The sequence below is a fragment of the Anser cygnoides genome, chromosome 12, assembly GCF_040182565.1.
Source record: "Anser cygnoides isolate HZ-2024a breed goose chromosome 12, Taihu_goose_T2T_genome, whole genome shotgun sequence".
NCBI classification, from domain to species: domain Eukaryota; kingdom Metazoa; phylum Chordata; class Aves; order Anseriformes; family Anatidae; genus Anser; species Anser cygnoides.
In genome coordinates, this window is record NC_089884.1 from 1,918,647 (window position 1) to 1,941,725 (window position 23,079).

A 23,079-nucleotide genomic window follows, 5' to 3' on the forward strand; every position below is an offset into this window, starting at 1 on the left:
AGAAAGATTCCTTAATTTTCAGAAATTCCATTTGTTTGCTTACTTCTGTTTTAACACTGGCTACATGCGATATAACACTTGTTTCTCGACTGTACGAAAAAACAAAGCCCTGTACCTAACGCAACAAATCGTTACATCAGTGAGGCAGTGGCATAAAACACCCAGAACACTGACTGAAGATGCTGGTTTCCATACACAGTTATAAAACAGATAAAACAGTTAATCCACAAGAGCACTGGTGATAATAAAGCCCCGGGTACAACTGAAAGCCTTCTCAGAGGAACAGAAGAGCAAGGCAGAGCAATTTCTACACAGGTAACGAACATCAGTACGGGGCCACTGCTTTGTTACAGCCTGCAGAAGCGAGGAGGCTGCTTCTTTTTTCAAACTGGGAGCGGAATTGCACTTGAGAGCAAATCAAAGCCCACTGAACAAAAGCTTAACCTCTTTTGCAGATTTTTTTTTTCCCCCTCAATTCTTTCACTCAAAAAGACGGAGCCAAGCCTTGCAGACACTTTGCTGTGAGTGGAAACATTGCCCAAATCTGTACGTGCAGGAAGAACGGAGGATGTGTGTGCAAGAGAGAAATGTGCATTCACCTGAATTCCTGCAGAACGCAAGCCTCTCTTTTCCATCCCACTTCTTGGCTTGAGAACTACCACGTAAATCTCCCAGAGCTGCCTGATGCCTCCTTGCTCCCGTTTCAGGCCACCTGCCTGCTCTCAATCATGATGGGAGGGTGGCTGAGGTCTCCACCATTTTAAATCCTTTCCCCTACAACTTAAGTTTAGGATGCTTGGTTTTGCCCAGGCGATGCGCTGGCAGCTAACAGCTCTGCTTTCTGACCGGTGTCTTACTGAACAGTTTATCTGGGACCGGTCGAGGTGTTTGTTAAGACCGCCTGCTGTGCCAATACCCTTGCAAATAAACACTCAGCCAGCTGCGACAGCGCCACTACTGCCCCGAAGCTCTTGGGCACTGAGCAACTTTGCAACCCCAGCTTCAGCATTTAAAAATTCTCAGGGACTGGAATAAAAGCACGGAAAAAAAAAAGCCGGGAGAATGCGCTGGCGTGAGGTAGGCACTATACAAATAGCATCCTCGAGGGACCACTATGCCAATGATATTAAAGGTAGAAAGGTGTAAAGAAGACTGCAAAGGGAAGAGAGTGTTTAGCTGGTGTGAGTGGAGGCAGCCCCAGTTTGTGATCGTGCGCAGACTGCTTAACAGGTGCTGTTTCCATTTTCTGAGACGGGCGTTCCTCTGATTTAAAGGATCAAGTACCCTGAGGACTGCCACACTGCACTGCACATCCCAGCCGTTATCCCAGGTAGCAAGAACAAAACTGCCTCTTACGCTGGATCTCTGACATCTCTGGTGATGCGGTAATTCCAGTCACGGAAAAACTCGTTTTCTTTGTCAAATTCACGCTCATCCTCTCCAATAGTCACAGTGAATCTCTTCTCCTCAAAGTCAGGCTCCTGTTCTTTTCTCATGGTTGCCTTTTTTAGTACCTGCCATAACATAAAAATGAAAGAATTATTAAGAGAGGAGTTTTCTGAGGCACAGAAATGGATGCATTAAAAACCCTTCACTTGGGAGAAGCCTGCTCCAAATTCTTCTGCCCATGTCTTATGAACGCGCACGATAACGGAACGTTCATGATGCAGAAAGTGTAATTTGCTATTCCATCAGCTCAGAGCAGCAGCAGACAGGCACTAAGCTTCCAACATGCAAACCCCACTTTCTGTAACGCTCAGACACACGGATCCTATAGGTGCTAGAAAAACAGGCACTGAGGAAAGGGAAACTGGACCAGCCGAAGTGTTCTGCTTTGCGGAGGGCTCGACTTCAACATCCCTGAACTACCCCGGGCCACGAGCTCTCCCTAGCTCATGCTAACATAAAAACCAAACCTGGGTGCCAGCTCTGTACAACAACTGCTCCTTGCTGTTTATCACAGTTAATAAGTGAAAAGGCAAAAGGAAGGCTCCTTAAGAAGAGGAAGACACCACGTGCTCCAAACGAGAGCTCTGCCAGCAGTCCGCTCCCAGTGCAACAGGTCAGTGGATTTTGGAGCAAGTCAGCGCACCCGAGGCTGCCGTTTACCTCTTTTGCATGCCGGAGTCCTCTCTCCCAGGCACTTTCTGTTGGAGGATCCGGAGGGGGTGGAGGTAAGATTTCATCAACGACTGGCCCTCCCTGTCAGAAGACGAGGAAAACAGACATTCAGCATTAGTTCTAAGCAAACACACGCTTTTGTAAACACCCTGGAGTACGTCTAGATACTTTGGAGATGCAGCAGCAGGACAAAAGCTAGGGCTTGCTTGGAAAATTACTCCCTTCCGCTAGGGACTTCAAGATTACCTTTTAAAAATCACACACCCAACAGATGTATTGAACTTAGCTCAAGTACCAGCCCAAATAAAGCCTTCACCTCCTCCTCAGGAGCCAAAAGCTTCGTGCAGAAGCCAGGAATTCACACAAGAGGGGTCCATACCCAAGGGTTGGCCGGCATCAGCGGGTGAGGGCCGATGGGTGGCGCGCCGTTTGGGGAGAAGGGCTCGGGCTTGGAGATCAGGGAGTAGTTTCCTTTGTCATTCACCCCGGGGTGTATAAATCGACAGTTCATGCCCCACGTGCAATGACCTGTGGAAATACACAGTTCTGTTAGAACCCCGTGCGCATGAACACTACAGAAACAGTTTCTGCAGCCCCACAACCACTTAGAACCCAAGGCATAACGCCGCTTCAGATCCCTGACCCCTCTTCTCTCCAAATTTGTTGAGCGTTACCCACTTGCATGTTCTTGCCAGCCCCACCCTCCCAGAGAGGGCAGATTCAAGAGATCTGGTTGCAAATGGATGAATGCACAAGAACCTTTTTATGGCAGGGAGCAGGGAGTGATGGATACACGCGCATGCCATTAAGCAAACGCAGTAATAAGCCCGCGAGCTCTTCAGGTCATATTAAAGACAAACGCTTCAAGTCGGAACTTCATCTTTTCCAGAAAACAACGACTCCAACCTGACAACAAGGAAAACCTCACAGCGCGTTCGAAACAAACAGCTCTCTGGTGGGGCACAAAGCACAGCAAAGATTTTCTCTCCAGCTGACGCTTGCCGGCACAAGGCAGGAAAGGAGACGCTGCTAAGGAGGGCAGCAGACAGAAACCTGAAGCTGCTCTGCTCATCAGCTTCAGTCACCATCACGGTAACACTCGGGGGGCCCCGGCAGGATACAAAGCTAATTCCTGGTTTTAATTCAGCTCGCCTTAGAAACAACCCCCCTTTTTTCTTCTGGCAATTCACTCAACGTCAAGCAAGAGACATTCTGCAGATTTCACAGCGCACAACTGCATCACAAAGTCATCGCTAACTCTCTGCTCTCTCGGGCATCAACACGTTGATTTCAGACGGAACAGAGCAGTTAACGCTGCCATGGCCCAAGGAGGAACCTCCCAGATCCCAGCTGGCACGGCAGCAAGTCAGAAATTCACGCTGCACCTGGGTAAAGGGCACTCAGTCCCTGGAAACGCTCCTCATCAGTCCCAGACGAACCACGAGCTGGGGCTCTCAATCAGAGGCGGAACGCCGGCTGCTTTTGTGCTGTCACATACAATAAGAGCGCAAATCCCTTTGCACGGGAGCTCAGCGACTGCCGCGTCCTTTCTCAGTGACTGGCAGACGCCTGCCAGGAGAGGTCTGAGCGCAGGGGGCTGTTAGACACCTCACCAACACCTCTCACTGAAGCGTCAAGGGGAATGACTGCCCTGACGAGCAAGGGGCTCTGCTACGTGTGTCAGGGTGGCTGCATGTCGATCTGGAAGGCTTCCCAGCCGGTCACTCATGCCACGGGACAGATGCGGCCACGCGAGGGCTCCTCAGACACAGCAAGGATGAAAATCTTCCTCCGAGGTCGCACGTGAACAGCGTCCGAGCTCCCTGGTGGCACCGAGGCCTTCAGGGTGCAAGCAAAAGCGAGTGTCAACGTTATCTGAACTGATATCTGAACAGCTCAGTGAAATCCCGGGGCAGGAGATTCCGCAGCCTGAACTTTGACTCAGGCGAATACCTCGGTGCCGTGTGTCACGCTGGGGATTGAGGAACAAACAGCTCTCCTCGCAGAGGGACTTCCCTGTTCCATCACCGTGCTATCACGCTCCTGTCTCGGCACAGGCAGAAAATTCAGTGCCGGAAGGCATTGAGGAAGGCAGGTGAGTGCTATCTGATGGTCACATCGCCGGAAACCCCCTGTGCAGCTCCCTACGTTGCACACACTACTGACGCAAGGAACAAAGGCTCCACCCTGCTCTCCACACCCTTCTTTTAATTTCAGATTTCAATAAATTGCTCGAGGATGATTGTAAAGAAAACAAAGTAAATGAGTAAACATCGAGTGAGGTGAAGCTGAAGGAAGAACTGAGCTACAAGCAGCCCAAATAAGACAACTTTTATAAAACCTGCTCTCTGCGCTAGAGAACTGCGAGGCATCTGTCACAGTCGCACAAACTTCAGGGAGTGTCTCATTAGGAAGAATCAAAAAAAGTAAGAAATAGAACTGGTTAGATTTAAAAGTCTCAAGTCCTTATTTAAGTCTCACGTGCAGTAAGAAATAGGTTATGTGACTTCCTGCCCCCATTTCTTCTGAGGCTGGCAATCCAAATCCTATTTCAGAAGTGTAGTACCTGACACAGCACAGTGTGATCTTCTGGCTTGAAAAAAAAATAGAAAAATCTTGTTTTCATGAAGAATTTCTCCCCAGCTGGCCATTTCCTCAGCCCTGGGAAATTCTGGCCACCAGCACGCATCCCCATCAGGTCCAACAGCATCCCTCAAACACGCCGTCCCGTTGGGGTTTCTGGATTGCTTGTGCAAGGAGCTGCACTTGGGTTGCCAACACCCGACACCACTACCCAGGCCACGCAGGAACCTGGTCGACAGATGCTTTTCAAAGCACGTGTGCAGGGGCTCACCAGGAGCCAGCATGATGCCACATTATTCCTCGCAGGGAAACTAATTTCTATTTCCAATTAAAAAAAAAAAATAATTAGCGAATGCCTTTTAATAACTGGGAAGTAAGCTGGGCGTAGAATTGCAAGAAACAATTACATTTTGGCAAGGCGTCTGCTTGCTAAGAAACAACGAGACTTGCCATTTCGGTTTTCCAGGGAATAACATCACAGCACCTCTTTAAGCAATAGCAGGTTATTAAATCAGCCCGAGCAGTTTTATTCCACGCTGTTTTCCTTTATTTGCTTCTACCGGGCTCACCATACCTGGGCCTGAGGATTTTTTTCATATTGGCTCTATGTAAATTCGGCACCTGGCCACCAAGGAACTGAAAGGTGATACCGAGGATGCCTGGGGCAGAGATTATCACGTAGACGGCAGCTTAGCAGCCGCAAAACCAAACGAAAAAACCTACGGCACCTTTGGCTTGTACTTCCACCGCTACAGCACGTCGTTACCTTTCATGAAGAACCGGCAGGTGGGACGCGGCCTCACTTTTCTGTCGCTGGGATCTTTAACTTCGCCCTCCTCCAGGTCGTCATCCTGGAACAGACAGACAGGCAGGCTGACATTTCACGCGCTGCACCTTGCGCGGTGACTTGACATTTCACAATATGGTCAAACACCCGTCGCTGAAAACGCACCCCGAGGCACAGCACAGCGGGGATTCAATGAAAGGTTGGGATAAACACCCCGAACGCGCTGCTACGAACAGGAAAACGGATCACGTTCAGTGTTTCCGAGCTGACTGCACGACCAGCAGGCGTTACGACCGTCTCAGTGCCACATACAGACCAAGGAACATCATCTTCCCCACTATGTGCTTTGAGGCACAAAAACGGCGCGGTGGATTAAGATATTAACAGCCTTCAGCTGAGTACGGCTGGCTGGCGGGGCGCTTCCAGCCAACGGCACGTGGAAGGCAGCGAGGGGCAGCTTCACGCAAACAAGCTAAATTGCGTTACCTTTCCCTCCTGCAGGCTGGGAGCGCGCACACCGACAGCTAGAGCAGCTCGGCTGGGCGACGCTGCTGCCCTTCTGAGCCTTTTAACTGCACCGCGCCCTGCTCAGCACCGTGGCACGGCTGTTTAGCCCAAAACCATTCCTTACTTGATTCAAAATACAGAGCAGAATTCCTGCATGCAGGCTCTTAATGCAATGGGACAATACAGACACGATGCGCTTCTATGCTAAGTTCTGCTATCACGGCAGCGAAACACAAAACGCTTCAATGCTGAGCATCAATCCTCCCCCCAGGCTCTTCAGGAACGAAGCAGGATGTATTTCTTCCAGCCCTCTGCGGCAGCAGCTCGACTCCCTCCCTCCCGCTCAGCTCCACGCGGCTGCGGATCGGCCCTAGCGAAACTCGGCGCTACCCCCACGCGCGACACGGGACCGAATGCTGGAAGCCGGACGTTTCGTCAGAGACGAAGAACCACCGGGGACGAGCGCGGAACGACAGCCGCGGAGCTCCGCGAGGGGAAAGAAGCTGAAGCTGGAAAGCACCAGCCTTTGCCTTTGTTCTCCGGGGAAAAATAAAAAAAAGGGAAAAAAAAAGGAAAAAAAAAAAGCCTTTGCTGCCTTCATGAGGCCACACCTGAAAAATCAAAAGGGATAAAAAAAGGCAGCGATGCCAAAAGGCCCAAGTGACCGGAGAGCTGTCAGAGGTGGCTGGCGTACCCCCAAGGAAACTGGTGATTTCTCCTAAAAGGCAGCATGAAATAAGGGCCGGGGGTCTCCTTTTCACCCCCCCGAGGTCTCCAGCTATCAAACACCCGACCAGCCGCTGGGGGAGGCCTTCCCACTGCACGGCCACCAGAACGACGCCGTGGCAAGGAGAAGATTGAGAAAGCTGCGTGCTTGGGTCAGTTTAACAGCTGGAAACGGGGAAAAAACATCGTTTGTCTCTAAAGGGTGTACAGAGAGCTGGGTTAACAGCCTCTTGTGGGGCAGCCCTTTTGGGGCAACGCAAGGAGCGCTCTCCTGAGCGGGAACCGATCTTAAAGACACGCGGATTCACATTAAAACTCATATTAATATCCCCCCCCTCCGAAGGGGGAAGTCTGGAAGCAGAAGAAAGTGCAGAGATTGAGGAGTTTCCCCCAGAGCCGGGCTGGCATTCAAGGGCGCGTGAGTGGCATCACCGGCTCGGCTCCCTTCACAAGGGCCGGGCGAAGGCTGCGTGGAACAAAAGGGGAAGTATTTATTTCTGGGGGGTCTCCCTGGAATCAGGCAGCTGGGAACCCTGTTACGAGTTAATGTATGAAAAACAGACCACGGCTTCATCTCCGGCTTTGTAAGGAGAGCACTCCTAAGAATGCCTCGGATTCTAAAGGAGAGCATTCATATTTTAATCAAGAAGCAGGCACAGAATCGGAACGCCGGGATTTTCTTTTTCCTGCTTGGACTCTCCCCCAGCACGCAGAAATTCCTTCTAACTGAATCAGAAACACACGGCTTCCAGAAACTTTCCGAAAATACCCCAGGTGTCTAACAGAACTGCCTGCGGAGCGGGTAAGGTGCAGAAAACCAACATCACCTTTTAAAAAAAAAACACAACACAGAACTTGCCAAAGGACCATTAAAGTTTAAAAAAATAAATAAAACGACAAAAATTTTTTGGGGGGTCAAAGAACAGCTGATTATGGAGCAAATGGTTATCTTCTGGTCCTAAGGTAACCAGGTAAGCACCCACCTGTAAGTGTGCCACAAAACAGCACGCTGCCCCAAGCTGGTCTGCCTGCACAGGGGCATTTTTGGCAGGGACAGGGAGGAGCAGAGCCAGCCAGGTGCTCCGGGCTACCTCAGTGAGGGACCTGGCGTCACCAGCCCCTTCTCTGCGTGGTGCCCTGCGCTCCTGCCGTTCAGATATAAGCACAGTGTTTGCCACCAGGAAGCTCCAGGAGGGTTTCAACTCTCCCGCTAGAGCCATTTTGTCCTGTTTGCAAGAGGGACCTGGTATTAGGCTCCGTTAAATCCAGCTGCTGTCCTGCAGCGCTTCTTACCCGAAGACAAACGGGGTAAAAGCACTTCATTTTTTTTTTTAAATAGCCTGACACCTTGAGTATGGAGCCACCCTACAGCTCCGGCCTCTCAAACGAAGCTGCTGAGGCAGCTTGTGATCCCCTCATCCATTGCTAAGCAATTTGCTGTCAGCATCGACCTGAAGTCCTCCGAGAGCCAGAGCAGAATAGTTTCTTAAAGCACTGGAGCTCTTCCATACTGGGCAGGGAAAAGCTCGTTTGCAGCTGCTCCAACACCACGTGGCACAAAATTTTGCTACCGTACGTGGCAATGGGCGCCCTAACCTCTGAGTTTAGGACTTGGCACCCAGCGTGGTCTTACCTCCAACGAAAAAAGTGCGTTACTTTGGGACACAGCTAGCACGCTCGGGTCACAGAAGAGAAAAAGGCACGGCACTCCAAGAGGCAAATATTCAAACACAAGGACAGGCCTCCCCCAGGAGGGCTCTGCCCCCCTCGGACCAGCTCCTACTTACATCAATTTCACCGTCATCAATCTCTCCGTCATCTTCTTCTTTCTTCTTCTCCTTGACGGGATCCTGGCCATCCTTCTCATCATCGCTTTTACCGCCGGATTTCTTCTCATCTTCGTGGGCATCGTCTCCTTTCTCCTCTTCCTCGTCGTCCTCACCAGCAGCTTTCTCGCCATCCTCCTCCGCAGCAGCAGCACTTGGTTCCTCGGGCACCTCCTCGTCATAGTCCAACTCGTGCTCATCCAGCTCGCGGGTGACGGAGGACGCCTCATCTCCGAGGTCGTTCGTGCGGTCTTCCTCCTCCCCCTTGCGAGGCGGAGGGCTCTTCAGCTCCCCGCTCTGCTCGTTGTTCTCAGAGTCCTGAGACTTGGCTTCGCTCAGGCGGTCCTCCTCATCCGAGTGGTTCTCCTCTTCACCCTGACTCAGCCCCCGCGCCGCGTCCTCCTCCTCCTCTCCCAGGACGCTGCCTCGCCCGCCCTCTCCATCGAGCTCCCGCTCCGAACCGCTCTCCTTCAGGACTTCGTCATCGGAAAGCTGCTGGTCCTCCTCGCCAGGAGAGCAGGGGTTTCGCTCAGGGCTGTCGGAAACTTCCATCAGTACCCAATTGTCTGCGGAGGGTAAAAAAAAAAAAGAAACAAAAAAAACACAAACTTGTTACGGGGAACAAGCCGGGAAATCAAGAAAGATTCACCTTGTATTTTGTCTCCTAAAGAAAAAAAAACAAACAACAGTTGAATTCATGAACACGGTTTATCTCACTGTCTTCAAGAAGAAAACAGAGTTTAAATTGCATGAAGAATTTATTCCAGGCTAGGTAAGAGACCCTTAACATACAAGGGTAGAGCACGAGGCTGGGATTTCACCTACAGGCTCTAATGGGTGAGCTGCACCAGCTCTCCCATCAAATAATCATTAGGAATCCCACGCCGGCCTTCTCACCCCAGGCGCGTTCAGCGGTGGCATTTCTTTGGGGAGCAAGCGAGCGAGCTCCAGAACACAGGGGCAGGTTTTCTGGCGTTTTTACAACCACAAGCACAGGGCGCTGCAGACAGCGCAGACTCCCCAGGAGGCAGTGACACCATTTACAATGATTCTGGCAAAAAGAGCCCGTATTCTGTGATATACTTGCACTATTTTCTACACTGCTGCCAGAACAGATACGAAAACGAGGATAGGACGCATTCATGAAAAATCCTGGACTTCTAATTAGGCTTAATTTAGACAGCGCATGTACTGCCATCCAGTCTCCACCTGCTTTATACACTCAAGAACCAAAACTCCTTCAAAGCAGCAGAAAACTTCGTGACCTTCTCCAGCACACGCTTTTCCTGGAAGTTCAATAGGAACACGTGCGTGGTATGAATACGGGTTAAAAGCCCGACCTCTGCTTAGCGCAAGCATAATGAAGGCAATGGAAACGGACGAGACGTAAAGCAGGGAAAACGAAAACAAAACCCCACACATTTATTTCTCTTACTCCAGAACACAAACCCCGGATTTTTAGCAGGACTGTGCGACCCAAGAAGTGCTTGAGCCCCGTCTCTTACCGGTACAACTGCTGGTCCGCATCTAGACAAGAGCTCACGGTGATAAAAACCTCTTACCCTTTGGCTGTGGGCTGTTGCTGTAGCACGTCCTTAGCCCTATAAACAAGACACGACCACAATCCCTTCCTCCCCCTGCTCAGCAATAGCCAACAGCGCTCGGCTGCCTCAAAAACCAAACCGGAGCGGCCAGAAGCGAAAAGCTGGAGGCCAACCGAGGATAACAGAAGCGGAGTTAGGGCTAAAGAAAAGACCTGGGATTATGAACTGACAGGGTTTCTTCACCTTATTGTGCATCACCTTTTATTTCAGCCACACCCAGCTGCAGCCTCCCCATAAGCGCATTCAGTGCTGCAGCAACAGCACCGTGCCATCAGTCACCAGGTTTTTACCTCCTATTTTTACAAGTTTTGGAGCAGAAATGCTCCAAACGCATGACTCTGGTGGCTCCTTTGAACAATTCTTTGTGAAATGCTACCACCGGCCAGCCCTGCGCTATACAGCACTTATCCTGCCCCCCTTCCACCGCCGTTCGCTGCTGTGCTCCCCTGGTTCAGCACAGGAAGCTCGCTCGTGCTGTCATTTACGGCAGAAGACAGGCAGGCAGAAGGCACACCACGCCGCAGCATCCGAACAGGCTGCCCCGCAACACGAACACGACCAGAGCAAACCCAAAAGCCTTCCCAGAGCCCGAAACCCAAAATATTTTGGTGGTTACACCCGGAGAGCTCAGGGCTGAAACGCGGCAGGAGGCGTAGGAACACGCAGCACCGCTTCTGTGTGTTAGCAGGAAGGCATCACAACTTTATTACCCACGCTCATCTCTTCTCTCCAACCTTTGCAGGACGAGGACTGCTGTATTTATGTCCCGGGCGCTGCCAGATGCACTGTCATCGCTGCGATAACATCTCTTGCCTTCACCGCAGCGAGGACACTGTTAGCTGGCGTTTGCAGCAAACTCCCGAGACGAAAGCCACTCTCGAGAAAATCCTGCTCCTTATACCTTGGGCGCTTTGCAGAGGGACTAAGAATGCTCCTCAAAAAATAAAAGCTCAGAAACTCTCCCGGGAGCAGGACAAGTACGCATAAATATTAGCCCCCAGTATCTGCGCTCTCCTTCAAGTCGTCTCAAAGCCCTGCACAAATATCAGCCAGTTAATAAATGCGCCGATGACCTACACGACCGACGGAGCCCTGGGGAGCAGCAGGGTCACGTTCGGAGCTGCCTGCGAGCTACTCCTCTTTCTCTGCACTCCGGAGCGAGTTGGGTCTTCCTCGCAACCAAAATTGTGCTTTTACCGAGAAGTTAAGAGCCAAAATTAAAAGACAGCATCGCCTCTCTCTGACAGCAGCGCTGGGCGGTTAAACAGGACGGAATCTGAAACAAATTACGTTCTTACTGAGCGCAGGAAGGTTGCTGCTGAGCTCGTAACCGCCTGCATAAATTGGTGCTGGCTTCGAGAGCAATTTTGTGACAGCAATTTTAATTGCCTAAGTGCCCGAGAAGTTACGCCTCGCGTGCGCGCAGAACAACTTTGCGCGCTACGTGGGAAAGGTCAGCCTGAAGAGGCCAGCAGGACCGTAAAAGCTGTCAAGCAGGGATGTGCTCAGGAAATTTGGTTTCTGATTTCTTACAGACAAGCAGCGCCAAAGCAAAAGCTTTTAAGCCCCTCAGAGGGCTGGGAAAAAAAAACAAATATGAATTTTCACCCCCAGCTGAGCTGATGAGCATAAAGCATTCACCTCCTCCGGCAGCTATTAAGGGCATTATTGTAACCAACTGATGCACCGAGTTGTTGTTGTTTTTTTTTATATATAATTTCCTATTAATTTTCCATCAGCAGAAATGATAAGAAACACAATGAACGACAGCCAGCTGAAAAGGGCTCACAGAATCCGGGCAGCCCGCAAGGCGCTCGATGCGGCGGCCCCGCGGAAGTCAGACCAGCCCCTCACCGGGTCGCTGCCGCCGCAAGGAGTGAGACGGGGACGATACCGCGTCCTCCAGCCACTCCCCATCCTCTGCAGACCCCCAGGACGCGAGCCAGGACTGCAAGCGAAGGTTCAGTACCACAGTAACACGTTTACCTGCATTAATCAAGTGATTAATTAAGAACGCCTTATCCCTGACCTGATCAGTATTACTTGCAGACACTCATTTGTCGCGAAAAACAAATAAATTAAGAGTTAGGAAGGGCAGAGCACCAAAGTAAGAATTTTGTGAAACGCTACAGGACTCGCCAGTCATTCAAGCTTTCTTTCAAGCTCCAGTGGATTTTATTCTTCTCAGGGTAGCAAATCTCACCGCGATATAAAGTGCACGTCCCAAATCTTGTCTGAGAATAACCTGTAAATACCATTTATCCCCAGTCTCTGGAATCCCGCAGGTTATTTTTTTTTTTTAGTTTTTCTTTTCACTCTCCTTTCATGATGAATCCTTTACAGATGAATACCAGGAACATTTGGCTCCATGGAAGCCTTTTAAACTGAATACTACTGACAGAAGTGGCAGAGCAGAAATCCACAACCTTCATAATTCACAACTTTGGGATTTTTGTGTCTTAAAACTAAAGCGGTTTCTTACCATCTTCAAAACTGGCTACAGAAGCAAAAAAAATCAATTGCTAAGCTACAGATAAGATTGTTTGACTTGTAGCTTAGAGCGACTGGGTAACAAACCAGGTATATAATAACACTTCTCACTTAGCAGCGTTTTATCTCAGAGGCACCTTTAAAATCACAGGTAGTTCAGGCAAAGACGACTTCGGTCAAAGCTGCTTTTATCGCAACACTGACTTCATCTGCTCAAACTGCAACGCTCCTCCCGCCTGAACCAGACTAGTTCGGAACAGTCCGCCGAGGCGTTTTTTGAACACAGTTTGCAGAACCCCCACTTTGCCAGGCTGGAGACGTTGGAACAGCCTTTCCACTGGCAGGTTTTGGAGCAAATCTAACAGGGGGGGTGCACTTTGGGCCAAAATTGTCTTTTACCATCTCTAGAAGCACTCGGGGATGCCTTTTTGAGTTGAAAGTCCCTTAAAAGCAGCTCACATGACCTCTCAATAGAAAAATCGCGGACTTTGCAGCCGTCCCATGTGCAGTAAGCACACGCCAGCCTCCAAGCTATGAGCTAGACAACGCTCGCTGCCCCCACAAAAGCCCCTCAGGTCGAGCAAGACTTTCCCTCCGGTCGCTCCCACGGGATCTTCGTGCCCCCACCCAGCTCCCGTCAGCCCGCAGCGGCCTGACCGCAGGGCCTATTTGTGGCAGAAAGCTAGAATTGCGTTTCTTATTGCTCTGTTTCCAACTGGAACACGCTGAAGGTTCGAGGCATACCTTTAATTAAGCTGGCAAAGCTAAGCTCTGCCCGCAGCTGCCTGCACTGAAGGGACCGAGCTGCTGCCCTGCCTCGGGAGGGCAGCTCCCTCTAACTCAGCACAGCACCTGTAGGATCCAGCTGTCAGTTAAGGCGGGAGCTGAAACCAACGGAAAAAAAAAAAAAACCCGGGAAGCGTTATTTTCATTCAGCACATTTCTCCCTTCAAGGCTCAGCCGCAAAAAGCTTTTTCCCAACGAACAAGGAACGCGCCACGAACACAGCGCAGGAACCTGCAGCTCAGGCGTTTCCAAGGGCACTGGGTACACTACAGAAAACTGGATCTTGGCAGATCCATCAGCTTCGGTCTTGAAATATTATAAATTGCCAGCCAGATGGCAAGAACCAAGCTCAAACCAAACTTCCGCAGTCCCCGAGGAGCTACCTCACAGCTCCCCGGGCGACCACAGGGCCTCTCGAAGCTGCTGGTGAGGCAGACCGAAGGCCTCTTTGTTTCAGGAAGAGCTCTTTGGGACAGTAGAAAGAATTTTTTTCTCCCCTCCTTTGTAGCCAAGCAGCCTGACGCAAAATTAAAATACTTCCATCAATCAGATGCATGAAAGCCAGCGGTTAATGCAGGCCAGAAAAGTTCTGGAGCACGGGCTAAGTCTAGCCACAAGGATGGGTGAAAAATAACCGGTGAGCCGAGGAGAGCGAATGGGAAACAGTGCCGAGAGGTCAGAAGGGAAACATGATGCAAAAAGGTTTTGGGGACAAAGACTTGAAAAACAGAAGCAAAACAGAAATGAAGGGCAGAAACCACAATGGGTGAAAATATGGAAAAGCAGTGCAAATAGGAAGAGAAGGAGATAAAATGCCTTGAGAGCTGGGAAAGGAGAGTCACATAAAATCAAAAAGACACACAGAAAAAAAAAGCAGAGCACCCAGGGCTCTGCTTTGAATGAAGCCCTGGTCGCTAACAGGGTAAGCTAAGCTGAAACACTTCTCTGACGTCCTTGGGGAAGCTCTGACTTTGAAGATTCACAGCGGCACACCTCAATCACCTGGCAGCTGTCAGGAAAGCTTTTAATGCAGAAAACTGAGCCGCCTTTTGCTGTTAATTTAAGAGGGCTACTTGGCGACAGCCATCTCCAGTGAGCTGAGTTTTAAAGATGAGCGCAGAGAGCTCTGATCCAGGACGTTAACTGGTGCCACTCACTGCTTTGTCAGGCGGGCTCGGGGCTGAAACCCGAAGAGCAGCTGCTTCCAGCTCTGCTTGAGTTTGTTTTGGAGTGCAACTGATTTTCCTACAGCTGGAGCACACGGAGCTCTTTCTGCAGCTCTGTGTTAGCAGCTGCTTATTGGGGATGACTCCAGCTTTGGTCCCTCGACAAAAAACAAGTACAATCGCTCCTACTTTCTGGGGGATTTGTGAACAATCACAAAATCTAGCTCTGCTTGGAAAACTGGATCAGATGTCTTGCAGGCAGCTAGCGGGATTAAATCTCGCCCTTTTTCCTTCATCTGGACAAACCTTAGGAGGCAGAATTCACACCTCGCAGGTGTTCCTACAGCCAAAGCAGCAGTCGTTCCAGGAGAGCTGAGGAGAGCAGCTTTGCTGCTGTCAGTACAGCAGCAAAGGGAGAAAACGTCAGCGGGGGTGGCGAGAAGAGGGCTCTGAGAAGGAGATTCCCCTGCTGGGATGCCTCACAGGAGGGGTTTGGAGCCCCTGCAGCGGCTCCGTGTCGCAGCTGCTGTGCGCCCACCATGAAGCCGCCCCCGGGGGCTGCTCCCACCTTGGGGGGGGCGGGGAACGGACCCCAACGCCTTACCTGGGGGGGGGCTCCTGCCAGGCCGGGCTGCGAGCGCTGCGCCCCGGGGCCGAGGCTCCTGCGGCAGTGCCTGTGCCCGGGGGACAGACAGACGGACAGACACAGACAGACACAGAGACAGACAGACAGACATGGTCAGCGCCTCCTGCGGCCCCCCCCGCCCCGCAAAACCCCCCTAGGGCCCCCCCATCCCCTCACCCCAAGCCCCCCCCCGACCCCCCCCGGGGCCTCCCCCCCCGACCCGGAGCCTCTCCCCCCAACCCGGGGCCTCCCTCCCCGACCCGAGGCCTCCCCCCCCGACCCGGGGCCTCCCCCCCCGACCCGGGGCCTCCCCCCTCAGCCCCCCCCGCCCCCTCCCCTCCCCCTCTCCTCACAGGCCGCCCATCCCCGGCACTAGGCCGCAGCCGGCGCCCGGGCGGGAGGCGCTGACCTGGGCGGGCCGGGCCGGGCCGGAGGGGCCGGGCGGAGCCGGGTGGAGCCGGGCGGAGCGGGACCGGAGCCGGGAAGCTGGGGGGGAGGGAGGGGGAGGGCGGCGGCGGCGGGGGGGCGGCGGCGGCGGCGGCTGCGGCGCGGTCGGGCCGGGGCCTCTACTCGCGGCGGCGCAGGGCGGCCATGGCGTGACGTCATCAAGACGCGCCGGGCCGCGCGCAAGGGGGGAGGGGAGGGGGGGAGCGGGAGAGCGCCGCCCCGCCCCGCCCCGCATGGCCACGCCCCCTCCTCGCCTGACCACGCCCCCGCCTCGTCTGGCCACGCCCCCTCCAGTCTGACCACGCCCACCTCACAGTCTGGCCACGCCCATCTCCGTATGGCCACGCCCACCTCCGTATGGCCACGCCCCCTCTCCGCCTGGCCCCGCCCCGCCTTAAAGGGGCCGCGCGCAGCCGGGGGCGTGCAAGCACGTGCAGGAGTGCGCACAGGGGTGGGTGCGCGCACACTGGCACACGCACACGGAGGTGGCCGTGCGTGCACACGCACGCGTAGACCTTGAAGGGCTCACGCGTGGCGGTGTCCCAACGTGCACGTGGCGGTGCATGAGTGTGCACGCGGGGGGCACACGCGTGTGCACGTGGCGGTGGGTGCCTGCAGCTGGAGCTGTGCGTGCACACGGGTGTGCTCGGGGAGCCGCCGCTGGCACGCTGCTTAGCACAGCCAAGTGCGCTGGGGGGGTGCTGGGGGGGCACTGGGGGCATGGGGACGGGGCTTACTGGGAGCACTGGGGTGGTGCCTGGGGGCATGGGGAGGGGGCAGCCTGGGGGGAGGAGCTGCAGGCTGGCCCCGCCCCCCAACTGGTCCCACCCCCCAAACTGGTCCCACCCCCAAACTGGTCCCGCCCCCACTATTTCCATCAGCTATATAGGGTGAGTGGGGCTGGGGGGGGACACTGCTGGGGGCCTGGGGTAGAGGTGAGTGGGGATGGGGATGGGGATGGGGATGGGGATGGGGATGGGGATGGGGATGGGGATGGGGATGGGGATGGGGATGGGGATGGGGATGGGGATGGGGATGGGGATGGGGATGGGGATGGGGATGGGGATGGGGATGGGGATGGGGATGGGGATGGGGATGGGGATGGGGATGGGGATGGGGATGGGGATGGGGATGGGGATGGGGATGGGGATGGGGATGGGGATGGGGATGGGGATGGGGATGGGGGGGATGGGGATGGGGATGGGGATGGGGATGGGGATGGGGATGGGGATGGCTGTAGACCTGTCCCTGGAGCACTGGGTTACATTTGCCTGGTGGGTGCCCCTAAATCCGTGCCCCAAGCCCTGGTAGCCCCTGCCTGGGTCGGGGTGAGGCTGTTGCGTGGCTCCGTCTCACCTTTGCCCCAGCGCTGACTCAGCCCCAGGCGCCGCTTTGCGTAAGAGCCGTGCTGGCGGGGACGGGGACGCTCTGCCCGCCGCCTCCAGCCTGGCCCCGGCCAAAGGGCAGGCGCGGTCCCCCCCCGGGAAGGCTGCTGGGACGGGGCCGGTGGGACAGGGGCTGCTTGGGGCACAAGGAGCCGGAGGCCGCCGCCGCCACCCGGGGCTGAAGCCCCTTCCTCCCCGCCAGGTTGGGCTCGGTGCCGCGATGGATTACGCCAAGTCCCTGAGCTTGCGCCTGGCCGCCCCCGTCTCCAAGTAAGTGATGAAGTCCCACGGGTAAGGGACACCGGTGTCGTCCCCGATGTAGCATCTCCCGAGGGGGTGTGCTGGTCCCCAGGGGGAATTTGGGGTGCTGGGAGGAGTGGGGGGATGTCGGGGACCCCCTCCCATGATGTCTCCGTTCCCCCAACCCCCAGGTGCGTCTCCGCCAGCGCCTCCATGACCCAGCAGCTGCTGCTGAGCCCGGCCCCGCGGCCCCGACCCTTTCGGGTGTGCAACTGGGACCGCAGCCTGCGCAAGGGCATCATGGCCCAGAGCCTCGCCGAGCTGCTGCGCCAGGTGAGCCGTCTGTCCGTCTGTCCGTCCGTCTGTCCAGGGGGCTGTCCCCTCACCGAAGGCCCCCCCCCCCCCCCTCGCCAGGCTCAGAGCGCCCTGCTGGCCCCCGGCCCCGTCTCCCTGGTCCTGGACGAGGACGGCACGGCGGTGGAGACGGAGGCTTTCTTCCGCACGCTGGAGGAGGGCGCGGTGCTGATGGCGCTGAGCAAGGGGCAGGCGTGGTCTGCCCCCAAGGTGAGCCCCCGGGGGCGGGGGGGGCGACGGGGGCCTGAATTTTCCCACCTGCACCCCACGCGGGGATCCGGTGCGATGCCGCGCCGGGAGGTGCCCGGGGATGCTGGGGGGGGGACACCCGCTGGGAACCTGGGGGGTCCTGCTGTGCCCTAGACCCCCGGCTACCAGCTGAGCCTGTCCCGCAAGCCCCCCCGGAGGATCGACGTGGCCTGCATCACTTTCGACCTCTACAAAACCAGCCCGCGGGACCTGGGCTGCCTCAACGTCAAAGCCACGCTCTACGGCACCTACAGCATGTCCTACGACCTGCGCTGCCGCGGGGCCAAGCGCCTCGTCAAGTGAGTGCCGGGGGGACGCATCCCGCTTGGGGGGGCAGCGAGGGGACCCCAAAGGGACCCCAAAGGGACCCCAAGCCACCAGCGGGTGCTCACCCACCTCCCCCCGGCCCAGGGAAGCCCTGCGCTGGGTGCTCTTCACCATGCAGGCTGCGGGCCACGTGCTGCTGGGCACCTCCTGCTACATGGAGCAGCTCCTGGACGCCACCGAGGAGCACAAGGAGGACGAGGAGAGGAGCCCGGCGCTGCCCCGCGCCCTGCCCCGCAGCCTCCCCCCGCCGCCCCCCAAGAAGACCCCGCAGTGAGGGCCGTGGGGCTGGGGGGGGGGGTCCCTGTGCCGCGCGGGCTGGCTGCGGCCACGTCTCCGCGGTAGCCGTTACTCTGTAAATATATTTATTTCAGTAAAAGCCGTGCTTCTCCCAGCGCTGCTCCGCGTCCTTTCCCCTCCCTGGATGGACGAATCGGGGGGGGGGGGGGGGGGCTGTTGGCCGTTCCCCCCGCTTGGCACGGGGCTGGGCCAGGCGGTGGTGCAAGAGGGCACGGGGCAAGGGGGGGGGGATGGTGGTGCAAGAAGCCCCCCGGGGAGCTGCTGCTGTAGGATTGCCCCAGGCTGGGCTCCCACGAGGGATCCTTGCATCACCCCTTTTTTTTTTGGGGGGGAGGTGGTATCTTGCCTCCCCCCGCAGGGCTTGGGGGGCAGCTGAAGCCTTGGGAAGCCCTGTGAGGGCTCCTGGCCCCACGGGGACCCCAGGTGCCCGGTGGCTCTGGGGCCACCCCGTTCAACCACAAAACAGGGTATGGGGTTACATCAACCTGGGGGGCAGGATCAGGCCCCCTCCCTGCAGGGGTGTAAGCCGTGCCGTGCTGGGGAGGGGAAAGAAGCTGTGCATGGTGGGGTGGGGGTACGTGCATCCCCCCCAGGGCCTCCCAAACCTCACCGTGGATGGAGGAGAACCCCATTAACCCCTCCAGGCTCCTCTTGCGATGGTCCGATGTAATTAGGATTTAATTGGGGAGGGTGGCTCAGGTGTCCCCAGCCCCTTGGCCAGGGGTGGCCCCGAGCTGGCTGCCCACTGCCCCCCCAGCCCCAGGGGAGCGGGGACGCGGCCACCTCCTGCTCGTGCCACCACGGACACCGACCCCGAGCACCCCAGACCCCAAAAACGCTCACCTGGGGACCCCAGCCCGGCTCTGGGGCTCCGGCACAGGAACCCATGGCAGATCCCTCCTTCCACGGCAGCTTCTCCCCTTCGTTAACCAGCTAATTAACGAGCTGCCAGCCTCCATCCCCGCACCTGCTGCCCCACGGGGGGCGGGGGGCTGCCCCCCAGGCCCCCAACCCCTACTCCCCCCCGCAGGGAGGCGGCAGCGTGGCGGTGTTAGAGGGATTTATTTCTGTACACACGTATACACACAGCTCGCAGGGCGGCTTCGCTCTCGCCTTCAGTGCTCTCCTGGCCCAGGGGCCGGTTGTGCCCCCCCCCCCCACCCCCCCGGTCCCTGTAGTGTCTGCCCAGGGCAGAGCCCCCCCCGCCTCAGTTTCCCTGCAGCACGGGGCGGAGGAGGGCGATGGGGCTGAGGTAGGGGGCTTTGTAGGGCCGGGGGGGTCCGCCCCCCCCGCCCACACCCCGATGTCTTCAGGTCCTCGCGCCTTGGATGTGCAGGAACCCCTCTGGCCGCTTGTCCCCGCTTCAGAGGGATTCGGGGCGAGGTCTGGGGGCACCCAAGGGTCCGTGGGCCCCCCAACCTTAATCCTCCACCCCCCCTCCAAGGGTCCGCCCGCCCCCATCGCCCCAAACGGACCCCTGCAACGGGCACGGTGCCAGGCACCGCGGTGCTGGGCGCACCTCCACAACCATCCCTCGGTCCGCGGGGTCCCCCGGCACGGTGGGCGCCCCCCACCCCGGCCGCTCCTTTTCCCAAAAAACCCCCCCCGAAACGAGGCTGGGGGGGGTCGGGGGGGGTGGGCACCCGACTTTACTTGACGTGCTCGGCCGCGTGGGACGAGCAGTAGTACTTCTTGTGCGCGATGAAGGTGGAGAGGCTGCTGAACTTGATGTTGCAGAGGCGACAGTACCTGTGGTTGCCGTTGGGCACGGGGCTGGCCACCGCCTTGGCCGGGGGGGTCTGCACCCCCCTGTCCGTGTAGGCGGGGGGCGTGGGGGGCTCGCGGGGCCCCTCCCGCAGCGCCTCGGGGGCGGCGGGCGAAGCGGGGGGCCGGGGCGAGGCGGGGGGCCGGGGGCTGCCGTTGGCGGGGGGGTCCCGAGCCTCCTTGCCGTTGAAGCTGTCCCGGCGGAGGCGGGGGGGGGGGAGCGGGCGGGCGGGGGGGCGAAGCGGCGGGGGGCTCGGGCGTCCTGCCGCCGCCCCCCCCTCCGGGCGTTGGGGTATCGGGGAGCCCGTGCCCGGCCGCCGCCACCGGTTTGGCCACGAAGAGCCCGTGGGCGTTTCGGAAGTGCTCGATGAGGTCTCCCTTGACGGCCCCGTTGAGCGGGCAGTAGGGGCAGACGGAGAGGGGCACCTTGGCACCCTTGGGGTACCGCTGCAGCGAGTCCCCCCCCGATGCCCCGGGGTAGGCGGGCGGCAGAGCCAGCGCCTTGGGGGGACCCCCGGGGCTCCCCGTCGGCGCCGTCTTCTCCCCTTCGCCGGCGCCGTCGGGGCTGCGGCCACCCTTGAGCACGGCGGGCACGGCCCCCTTGATCTTCTGCAGGTGCTCCAGGGCGCCGGGCTGCAGCGGGGTGGCGGGGCACGAGTACTTCTTGTGGGCCAGGTAGCTGTCGAGGCTGTTGAAGCTGATGCGGCAGGCGGTGCACTCGTGGTAGTCGGCCAGCGGCAGCAGCGGGGCCGGCGCGGGCTCGCCTCGCCGCCGCGGCTTCTTGCTCAGGTCGATGGGGCCGTCGGCGTCGGGGCTGGAGCTGGGCGACGGGGCGGCCCCCGGTGCCTTGGGCTCGGGCGCTGCAGGAGGCGCCGGCTCGGCCCCGTGGATCTCGTAGAGCTTGCGGCGTTTGCGGGTGCGGGGGGGCTGGGGCAGGAAGGGGACCTTGGTGAGGCCGGGGCGGCGCAGCGGCGGGTCGTGGCGCGAGGCGCAGTAGAAGCGCTTGTGCACCACGTAGGTCTCGTGGCGGCTGAAGCGGATGTTGCACGCCTCGCACAGCGTCTTGCTGGGGTCCTCGTCCCCCTCGTCCCCCGCTGAGCTGCCGGGGCTCTGGCTGTCCTCGCTGCACCGCCCCGACGCCGCCTCCGCCTCGGGGGACCCCGCTTTGCCCTCCTCCGGGGGGGCTGCCGGCGGCGGCGTGGCGGCGCGGCCCCCGTCCCCGTCCCCCGCGGGCGGCCCCTGCCCCTCGCCCGGCGGAGGGGCCAGCAGCGTCCCCGGGGCTGCGGGACCCTTGGGTGCCCCGGGCGGGGGTTTGAGCTTGCGCACGCCGGGGGGGCTGTCCTCGGCCAGGTGCCGGCTGGAGCAGTAGAGGCGCTTGTGCACGTAGTAGTTGTTGATGTTGTTGAAGGTGATCTCGCACTCGAAGCACGTGGCGCCTTTGGGCACCGGTGTGCCGGTGAAGAGGGCGGGCGGCACCGCACCGTGGCCCTGCTTCAGCCGGCTGTGCACCAGCTCCGACATCTTCGCCAGGATCTCCGACGCCTGCGGCACCACCGCGGCGGCCTCGTGGCCGAAGAGGTACTGGGGCAGGAAGACGGTGCCGCCTGCCGTGCCCGTCCCCGGCTCGCTGGGCACGGGGCTGGAGCCTGGCGTGGGGCTGGCCAGCTCCGACTTCACCTTCCCCGCGGGGAGGCTGCGGGGGGACGAGGCTCGGGAGCCGGCTTCTGGCTCCGAGCCGGGGCTGCCGGCCCCCTCCCCGCTTTTCGGTGCCTCCGCCTCGCTCAGCGGGCTGTCGGCGGGCTCCTCCTTGATGCGGACGGGCTCGCCGGAGGAGGAAGAGGAGGAAGAGGAGGAGGAGGAGGACGGCCCTTCGCCAGCAGGGGCTCTGACCTCGCCGTTCTGCACCTCGGAGGCTGGGGGCCCCGTTGCGGCGTCGGGGGGCGATGCGGGCTGCGGGGGGGCGTCGGGGCCGGGCAGGACGGCGGGCAGGGGGCCGTGCAGCACCACGTGCTGCGGCAGGGCTGGCAGCCCCTCGGGCAGGAAGGCCGGCAGGCTGCACTTCAGCACGGGCGGGTTGTTCGGCTGGCTCAGCCCTGCCGGGGGGAGAAAGGTGTTAGAGGAGCTGGGGGGTGGGGGTCCGAGCATCCCCACCCCATGGCCGGAGCCGTGCGGGGACGCAGCCCTCAGTGGGGCGACGCCAGGCTTCGGCGGGGGTGCTGGCACACGTCCTCCGCCCCGTACTCACCGGGGGTGAGGGGTTTGGCGTTGGGCAGCGCCGGTGCTGGCGAGTACACCTCTCCCTTGGAGCCCGGCTGGCAAATCATGTGGTTGGTGACCAGGTGGCTGTAGAGGATGTCCCGCGTGGTGGAGATGAAGCCGCAGCTGTGGCAGACGCCTGCAAGGGATTGCAAGGGCATGGAGGGGATTGGGGGGGGGGGCCCTGTCCCCATCAGTGCCATCCCCTGGTGCCGCCGTCCCCAGGACCCACAGGGGACGGATGGCCCCGGGAGGACGCCAGGCGGCCCTAACTCACCGTTGAGGGTGTCGGTGTGCACCTTCAGGTGCCGCTCGCAGTTGGCTTTGGTGGTGAACGCGGACAGGCAGATCAGGCAGACGAACGGCCGCTCCCCTGCAAGACAGACGGGCGGACACCTCAGCGCCGAGGGACGGGGACGGCGGGGACACCCCCTGTGCCACAGCCAGCATGCAGCGTGCCCGCTCCGTATTTATGCTTTGCAAGCGAGCACCAGCTGCAGGGCGCTGCCCCAAACCGGTGCCCTAACTGGGGCGGGGGG

The 23,079-nt window shown here is 58.1% G+C and overlaps 3 protein-coding genes across 14 annotated transcripts in view; 1 reads left to right on the forward strand and 2 right to left on the reverse strand.

The window, feature by feature from the left end:
- The window catches only part of ZC3H18 (zinc finger CCCH-type containing 18), a 44,082-nt gene extending 28,389 nt beyond the window's left edge, over window positions 1-15,693 (reverse strand). For 9 of the 12 annotated variants that reach the window (XM_067004258.1, XM_067004256.1, XM_067004254.1 and 6 more), the window contains exons 1-7: window positions 15,631-15,693; window positions 15,201-15,270; window positions 8,512-9,116; window positions 5,471-5,555; window positions 2,501-2,649; window positions 2,110-2,202; window positions 1,357-1,514 (exon numbers count right to left, since the gene is read on the reverse strand). In XM_067004258.1, the coding sequence (XP_066860359.1) occupies window positions 1,357-1,514; window positions 2,110-2,202; window positions 2,501-2,649; window positions 5,471-5,555; window positions 8,512-9,102 (1,076 nt within the window). In that variant the 5' untranslated portion in view covers window positions 9,103-9,116; window positions 15,201-15,270; window positions 15,631-15,693. Of the gene's footprint in view, window positions 1-1,356; window positions 1,515-2,109; window positions 2,203-2,500; window positions 2,650-5,470; window positions 5,556-8,511; window positions 9,117-13,388; window positions 13,511-14,902; window positions 14,921-15,200; window positions 15,271-15,630 lie in introns of those variants that run through there. The other 3 variants (XM_067004250.1, XM_048075112.2, XM_067004259.1) reach the window with 3 other exon arrangements.
- Window positions 15,694-16,568: 875 nt separating this feature from the next.
- On the forward strand, window positions 16,569-18,614 carry CIDEC (cell death inducing DFFA like effector c). The gene is made up of 6 exons (XM_067004315.1): window positions 16,569-16,603; window positions 17,256-17,323; window positions 17,485-17,626; window positions 17,708-17,857; window positions 18,011-18,195; window positions 18,308-18,614. The coding sequence occupies exons 2-6, from the start codon at window positions 17,274-17,276 to the stop codon at window positions 18,495-18,497; spliced, it is 717 nt and encodes a 238-aa protein (XP_066860416.1). The 5' UTR covers window positions 16,569-16,603; window positions 17,256-17,273; the 3' UTR covers window positions 18,498-18,614.
- A 1,417-nt stretch (window positions 18,615-20,031) lies between these two features.
- The window catches only part of ZFPM1 (zinc finger protein, FOG family member 1), a 31,989-nt gene continuing 28,941 nt past the window's right edge, over window positions 20,032-23,079 (reverse strand). The window contains 4 exon segments of the mRNA XM_067004314.1: window positions 20,032-20,496; window positions 20,498-22,377; window positions 22,530-22,679; window positions 22,818-22,913. Coding sequence (XP_066860415.1) covers window positions 20,170-20,496; window positions 20,498-22,377; window positions 22,530-22,679; window positions 22,818-22,913 — 2,453 coding nt within the window. The 3' untranslated portion in view covers window positions 20,032-20,169.

What these genes read in the sequence shown, in the direction of transcription:
- CIDEC (XM_067004315.1), top strand. Translation starts at nt 17,274, where the DNA reads ATGGATTACGCCAAGTCCCTGAGCTTGCGCCTGGCCGCCCCCGTCTCC. An exon ending in AGGCGTGGTCTGCCCCCAAG is followed by an intron (nt 17,858 to 18,010) that starts GTGAGCCCCCGG and finishes GCTGTGCCCTAG; the next exon opens with ACCCCCGGCTACCAGCTGAG. An exon ending in GGGGCCAAGCGCCTCGTCAA is followed by an intron (nt 18,196 to 18,307) that starts GTGAGTGCCGGG and finishes CCCCCGGCCCAG; the next exon opens with GGAAGCCCTGCGCTGGGTGC.